Here is a 7813-nt window from a genome sequence, read left to right as displayed (position 1 = left end):
CCTCTAGCGTTTGAGAAACCCCAAAGACATTCCAGAGCCGGCATCCTGACTTTCTCTGCTCCGCGTTTCTCGTGACGTCCATGGTGACGTTATGAAGGAAGCTAACGGCGCTGTGCTTCCCTCTGCTTAACGTTACACCTACAAAGCTTCGCTCATGAAAACAGCCCGCTTGTGAAATTCGCTGAATGTGCTGTGCTACGTTTTGCACAATAAGAGCAGAGAAGTGAAGAAGGGGAGCTGTGGAGAGCGGCAGGTAAGTCTGTAGGCAGGTAAGTCTCCTGTGAGTGGAGAGCTGCTGGATGTCAGTTAACCGAACATGTGACTTATTCCTTAAAGACTGAGCTGCTCTAACTAGCCGCTCTAAAGATACTTTCATTAGACTAAAGCGCTTTTTCGTCATTATATCTGTCTAATTTTGAGGTGTTCGTGTGCTTCGAAACCTCCACACGCGAATAGCACCACAAATATTAACGTTATTTGTGTATAACGTTTCAAAGAATTGTGTTAATGGGTAAAAACATTGTTTTAACCGACCAGTGAGAGGAACTGCGTTGTCCTTCAGCAAATTATTTTGTAGAAGACACAGTACTCAGATGTAGGATTATGGCCGCAGTCTTCATTCCGTTAGCTGGACTCCTGCAGCTCCCCGAAAAGAAAAGGTTCGTGTCAGCAGTGCAGATTTTCAGCCTGCCTTTATTTGGATTATTAGCCCACAGAAATACTTCTGTGTTGTCCTGGTCTTTAGGCTGCTGATGCAGGGACCTGAGATCACAGATAAAGATTACAGATAACTTGTAACGGTCACACTTCAGTGTTCATGGAAAGTAGATGGAGGTGAATGTCGCTACACTGAACATGGTTTTTTCTTTCGGGCAGGTTCTGATTTGGATCAGGACATTTCCAAATGACTTCACCTGTTTCGAGTCTTCTGAAAGAGTAGAATACTAAAAATAAAGAACATTTTTCAACTTGCTCACTCTTATAAGCTTATCTGGCCTAAAAATCATCTGACATTGCATTACACAATACTGGGTTAAACTATTATACAGAACTAACATTTTCCCTCTATTATGTCAGCAGCTGCAACCTGTCTTGGCAGAAGTGGTCAGATGGAAAAACTGGAGACTTTCAAATGACTTTAAATTAAATCCATAATCTTAACCAGTTAGATTAATGGTAATTACACACAGAAAGTCCAGAAAGATGTTATTATTACGTGTTCTGATGAAATCCGGTCTGATTGAAATGAACTGGAACGTGCACTTTCACCCAATGTGTTACCAGTAGGTGGTGAAAATGCCGAGCTTGCTGGATTTATGACCTGGCAGACAGCTTAGTCTGTTTCTAATTAAAAGTGTACCATATCGTTTTAGGGTGCTGGGCGAGGCCTGGTTTAAAGTTGATTATTGATTAAAGTTGACTTCAAGAATCAACCCTTAAAGGAATAGTCAGGGAAAGAATCAAATTCACACAGTTTTCCTGTTATCCCCAAATGTAGTTATTCAAAGAAGCCATGTTTGGTGTCCTAAGTTTACTTTATTAGTTTCACACTAGAGCTATGAGGCTAATGTAGCTAAGAAGTAATAGATGCTTAAACCTAAGCTGTCTGTATTGTGCATGTTACATACCTTTATCAAATGATTACACCAAAACTACATTATCAGGTAATCCTACAAAGATTTGCCTGTGTGCTTTCTGACCATGTCTGATGTAACTATTTATACAAATGGGAAAAATATTGGAAAAATTCAGGATAGTTGTTCCTTCTGCTGTTTTAGCTATGCAGTTTGCTCGTGCCCAATTTTGCTTGCATAAGGATTATTTGAAATGAAGAAAAAACAAAAAACTGCTGTTTGCTTTTCAGGTTCTTGTAAACATGCCGTCGCCTGTTAGAGTTATCGTGGTTGGGGCTGGGAGCCGCGGAGAAACATACTCCGATTATGCCTCCATCCATCCTGAACGTATGCAAGTACGTTTTTTCCGTGTTTCATTAATTCTGTTTTATATTTCTGTTTATTAACCTGATCAGTAAAGATGCTAATAACGGAGAAGAAAAGTACATATTTTACAATCAGCCAATGCAGAAGAATTCCAAGAATACCAAGCAGTCATTACGTCACTATGAGCTTGTCGTTGCTCTTTGCGTCAGGTTGTAGGAATTGCCGACCCAAGAAGTTTTGCACGAAGCAAGCTCCAGAAACGGCATAAAGTTGCTGATGAAAACACATTTGATGGTGAAAGTGGCGCCGTTTTGTACAGCTCTATGAGTTACATCATAAACATGCAGCTGTTCTGATTTCAAATGTCTGGCTTTCTCTGGTGTTCACAGACTGGAGCTGTGTAGCAGAGCGGGAGAAGTTTGCAGATGCCGTTTTTATCTGCACTCCTGATCGCCTTCATAAGGTCTGTGCTGTGAGAATAGTTCATCTCAGTAACTTAGTTTGTAAGCAGTGTCTGGAATGCTAGTTCAGCCAGTTGAGTTAGGATGGTGTAATTAGCCATCTTATCCAGTTAGGGTCTCTGAGCCTGCTGAGGATTTTTGCTGGGGAGGTGGGATTGGGGGTGAAAGTGATACCCCCTAAATTCCATCCTACCCTGGAAAATAAGAATTTTTTATGTTATGATGTTTAATGCCTAATATGACCCGGGACAACTAACAAGGAAAATGTTTGATTTGCACTGTACTGTTGCACTATATGCATCTGTTCAAAGGGGATCTTTGTTTTCTAGGATCCCACAGTGGCTTTGGCAAGAAAGGGATATCATATACTGCTGGAGAAACCAATGGCAGTATGTACACTCACTCTTGCAGACATCAGTGCAGTCAGAGTTGAGCTGACTTTTCAGGAGGCTAGATTTCCTTGAGAATCAAACATGTTTGTAAAATGATCTTTGCTTCTAAAGAAGTTGTACTCAGTCACAACTGATTCACAGCAGCACATGTGCACCATATTTTAGCGTTTAACTCAGTAATGTTACTTCTTTCAGTTTTGACAAAACATCTTATATATCACAGCAGTAACTACTGAGTAACCAAAACTTTAACTTATATTAAAACTGTAGTGTAGTGTAGTGTAGTGTGCCAATATACTACTATAGAGCTATAGAACTGCAGAACTTTGTCTTAGATCCAGCTGTGAGCAACTGAAGTTTGTTCACTTCTGTTTTTCTTTTTGGGTTCCTTTAGGTCTAAATTTAGTGTGAATAATAACAAAGCAGATGCTTCCAAAAATGTGACATTATGAAATTAAACTTGAAAAAGCTAATATTTTTAGATGCTGGACTAAGGCCTTCAGTAATATGGGCTATAAGACTATGGGTATCAGTGTAGTTTGCTTGATTATATGTAATTACATTTGAGCTTCATGTGTTTGTATTTAGACCGGTACATTTTGTGTAGATTTATTCATCCTTTTTTTCCTTCTGTCTACAGGTGACTCTAGAGGACTGCAGAGAGATTGCAGAAGCTTGCATTCAAAGTGGTGTAATTCTAACAGTGTGCCACGTTCTCCGTTATGACCCTGTCATCAGCAAAATAAAAGTAAGTACATTTCTGTTTCTGCGTGGTCTTATATTAAACGAGTGAACTGTCTAGTATGTGTTCCACACTGATGCTCAGTAAAAGGAGAATTTCTGTCATCTTTTAGACGCTCATTGACTGTGGGGTTGTTGGAGATGTGATCCATATTCAGCACTTTTCACTGGTATGATAAAGTCCAGTTCATTAGACTAATAAAATCTCAATTTCACTTCATGTGTATGTACTAACTGCCTCTCTGTCTTCTTGTCAGGTGGGGTTTTATCACTTTGCTCACTCTTTTGTCAGAGGGAACTGGAGAAATGAGGCTGAAAGCTCGTTTGCTCTTTTAGCCAAATCCTGTCATGACCTGGACCTCATTCATCACTGGGCAGGAGGACGCAGGTATGGAACAAATACGCAATGGCTTGGTTTCAGCGGCAGAGATTAAGGCTAGTTCTGAACTGTATATTCGTTTTAATGGAAACTCCATTCAGAATGCTGTATAGTTCAGAATTAGGCTTAATCTTCCCTGTTTAGGATATCAATCCTATATGTCCAAAAGATTTCACAGAAAGGGAAAAACTCCCTGTTTATACCCTTGATTTCAGAAAAAACATGAAACATTAAATGAGCAAGTATCTTTTTTTGGTGTGAAAATAAGTACACATTGTCAGAATTTTCTACATATTGTAATACACAATTACTGTTGCTGAATTTAACATGTTGGACAAAAAATAAAACAACTTTTGCACAGGCCACATTTTATAGAACATTTTATGCTATGTCTTTTATTTTTTCCACTATGTTAAACTCAGCACAAATTGAGCAATAAAATATATAAATATATAAAATATATGTACAAGATTGTGCAATAAAATGTGCAGAAAATATTTTAAACCTTGTGTGGTGTTGATGTGTTTGTTACTCAGTGGTCTGATGGACCCACCGCGTTGTTTTTTTTTTCTCAAATCAATACAGCTAGAACAACTTCTGTAAAAATACCAGATGTTTAAAATATCACAAGTGGCCAGCACAGGGTTGTCCTTAGCAGCTGTAGCCAGTCAGCAGCCTGTTTATGTTGTCCACCCTTGCACACACATACTTATCCAGACACATGCACACACAGACACACACACACACACACTAACAGCAGGCCATGTAGGAGTAGAAGAGAGTGAAGGCACACAGCATGCTTTTAATATGTGGGTGAACTTTGTGACATCACTGAAAATGTGTAATTTTATATGTTCTTACAGAAAATAGGCAAAGGCCAATGAATCTGGGGTTGAAAAAATAATAAATCGTATAATTTTTTCTTTTGATAAACATTGAAAATGGCTCCCACTTAAGTTAATTTAAGTCACCCTTTATTAATCCCTTAACAGGGAAATTCACCTCCACATTTCACCCATTTGTGCAGTGAAACACCCACTTACCCACTAGTTAAGGCGCACACAGTAGAAGGCCAGTGAGCACACTGCCCAGAGTGGTGGGCAGCCCTATCCACAGCACCCAGGGAGCAGATGGAGGTTAGGTGCCTTCCTAAAGGGCATGGCGTATTTATAATTTATTTTCACAATCAACAAAAGATGTAATTTGACTATTGGAATTCAAGCTTTTGCACATGACTGTATAGTGTACTTTCATTGGTTTGTTAGTTGTGAACCTTTTTCCAAACCAAAAAAGGAAGAGATTATTTAATTAATTGATTTTTTTATACATTAATTTCCAATAAATAAATGTTTTGTGATTTACAGGTGTATAAAAGTTTCATCTTTTGGATCCCTCAGCCATTTCAGGAAAGAAAACAAGGTTAGTTTTTAGCTGAAAGATATACATTTGTGCACTGCAATTAAATTTAGTTGTTTGAACATTGTTTGTATTCAGCCTCGAGGTGCAGCAAATCGGTGCTTAGACTGCTCTGTAGAGAGTAACTGCCCATATTCTGCAAAGAAAATCTACCTGGACAGAGTTAAAGAGGTAATAATCCTGACGCCCATTTATGTGAACAGTTTCTTCAACATCTACCATGAATTTAATTACATGCAGTGTCTAAACATTTGTGTATAACGTGTGTGACAATTCCTAAAAATTGTTTTATTAATTGATGTGTTATAGGGCTGGGTGAGATGGCCAGTGTCAGTGATCTGCTCCAATTCGGTTCCTGATATTGAGTCAGTAACTGAGGCCTTAAAAACAGGGCCCTACGGTCGCTGTGTCTACGAATGTGACAACGATGTGTGCTCAAATCAGGTTGGACATTGTTACATGACAATATTTCACCTGTGCCAGATCTGTGATGTCACATCTTCAAAAATTTCACCCTGCTGTAGAACTGAGGCAAAGTATGCCTTTCCTTCATAAGATGGGCTTACTTTATGTTATCAGATTGAAATATGCTGACATACGATTTATTAACGTATGTATTTATTAATGACTGTAAGTTAATGACCTGCCATGTGTCTTTTCGCTTCACTGTAGGTTGTTAACATGGAGTTTGAGGGAGGTCTGACTGCTTCTTTTACCATGGTGGCATTTACAGAAGAGATAGGTGAACGTAAAACAAGCATCTGTGGCAGCAGAGTAGGACACAGAGATTATATTTCAATTATTTCATATATAGCAAACAAAGCACAAACATTAGATGAATTAGACAGTCCTGTATTTGATCCACAGGGGGAGCTGTCCTACAATGGAAAAGAAATCAATGTATTCGACTTCCTCACTCAGACGTCCACAAAGCATACAGTGCATAAGAACGTACCTGGGGCCTTTTATTTAGGCCCTCACGGGGTTGCGGATTATCACCTTGTTGACGCCTTCATTTCAGCTGTTGCAGTTAGTTGGATACATTTAAATCTAACACTTATTGTCACAAATATAGTGTAGAACTTCTCTAAATATCTTTAAGTCATGTGTGTTGTTTTCTTTGTTTTATCTATATTATAGAGTGAAGATCCACTGCTGATCCAGTTGGGTCCGAAGGAGACGTTGGCGAGTCACAGACTAGTGTTTGAGGCTGAACGTGCACGTCTAGAGAACAGGGTTGTGTTCTGTGAAACTGATCATGACTAGGAGATCGAAATTAAAGGCAAAAAAATGTTTTTTTTAAATAAATACATAATAACAATAGAACTGGGTGATATGGCAAAAATTGTAATCTTATAATACGTAAAAAATGTCCACGATGCACAGTATGCATCATGATTTTTAATTTTTCTGTGGTATGATTAGCTGTAATGGACACAGTACTGGACACAGTATGTTTCACATACTGCACTACACTGAATCTACTTAAATTATGCTCTGTTTGTAGTGAAACACAGAGTTGGCCAGTGTTCTTTAAGTACTGATGATACAAATTATATTTTAGAAAAGCATATGTTGACATAATAATGATGTAATTTATAACACTAAACAATTAATATTGTGTACCCCTAAAATAGAGGACATATTCTCACAGTTGGGTGGGCTTTTATGAAGTATTAATAATAATTAATAAAGGGGGGCTAAAACAGTCGCTGGTGAAACTGATTTTCTGCAGTGTGACAAGTTACTGTGATTTCCATATGTGTGTGTGTGTGTGTACTGTGTGTATGTATATGTATATATATATATATATATATATATATATATATATATATATATATATATATACAGTGGGTTGCAAAAGTATTCAGCCCCCTTGAACTTTTCAACCTTTTGCCACATTTCAGGCTTCAAACATAAAGATATGAAATTGACATTTTTTGTGAAGAGTCAACAACAAGTGGGACACAATCGTGAAGTGGAACGAAATTTGTTGGATATTTTAAACTTTTTTTAGAAATAAAAAACTGAAAAGTGGGGCGTGCAATATTATTCAGCCCCCTTGCTTTAATACTTTGTAGCGCCACCTTTTGCTGTGATTACAGCTGCAAGTGGCTTGGGGTACGTCTCTGTCAGTCTTGCACATCGAGAGACTGAAATTTTTGCCCATTCTTCCTTGCAAAACAGCTCGAGCTCAGTGAAGTTGGATGGAGAGCGTTTGTGAACAGCAGTTTTCAGCTCTTTCCACAGATTCTCGATTGGATTCAGGTCTGGACTTTGACTTGGCCATTCTAACACCTGGATACGTTTATTTGTGAACCATTCCATTGTAGATGTTGCTTTATGTTTTGGATCATTGTCTTGTTGGAAGATAAATCTCCGTCCCAGTCTCAGGTCTTTTGCAGACTCCAACAGGTTTTCTTCCAGAATGGTCCTGTATTTGGCTCCATCCATCTTCCCATCAATATTAACCATCTTCCCTGT

The 7813-nt window shown here is 38.4% G+C and overlaps 1 protein-coding gene across 1 annotated transcript; it reads left to right on the top strand.

Annotated features, from left to right (window-relative positions):
• The first annotated feature begins 69 nt into the window (after positions 1-69).
• On the top strand, positions 70-7101 carry LOC108412762. Its single transcript, XM_017684937.2, has 14 exons — positions 70-253; positions 1865-1969; positions 2150-2234; positions 2330-2403; positions 2731-2790; positions 3434-3541; positions 3648-3704; positions 3792-3922; positions 5278-5332; positions 5408-5500; positions 5639-5773; positions 6002-6103; positions 6197-6358; positions 6470-7101. The coding sequence occupies exons 2-14, from the start codon at positions 1877-1879 to the stop codon at positions 6593-6595; spliced, it is 1281 nt and encodes a 426-aa protein (XP_017540426.1). The 5' UTR covers positions 70-253; positions 1865-1876; the 3' UTR covers positions 6596-7101.
• Positions 7102-7813: the final 712 nt, after the last annotated feature.

This window comes from Pygocentrus nattereri, chromosome 9 (assembly GCF_015220715.1).
Source record: "Pygocentrus nattereri isolate fPygNat1 chromosome 9, fPygNat1.pri, whole genome shotgun sequence".
NCBI classification, from domain to species: Eukaryota; Metazoa; Chordata; class Actinopteri; order Characiformes; family Serrasalmidae; genus Pygocentrus; species Pygocentrus nattereri.
This window is presented reverse-complemented; position numbering and strand designations above follow the sequence as displayed.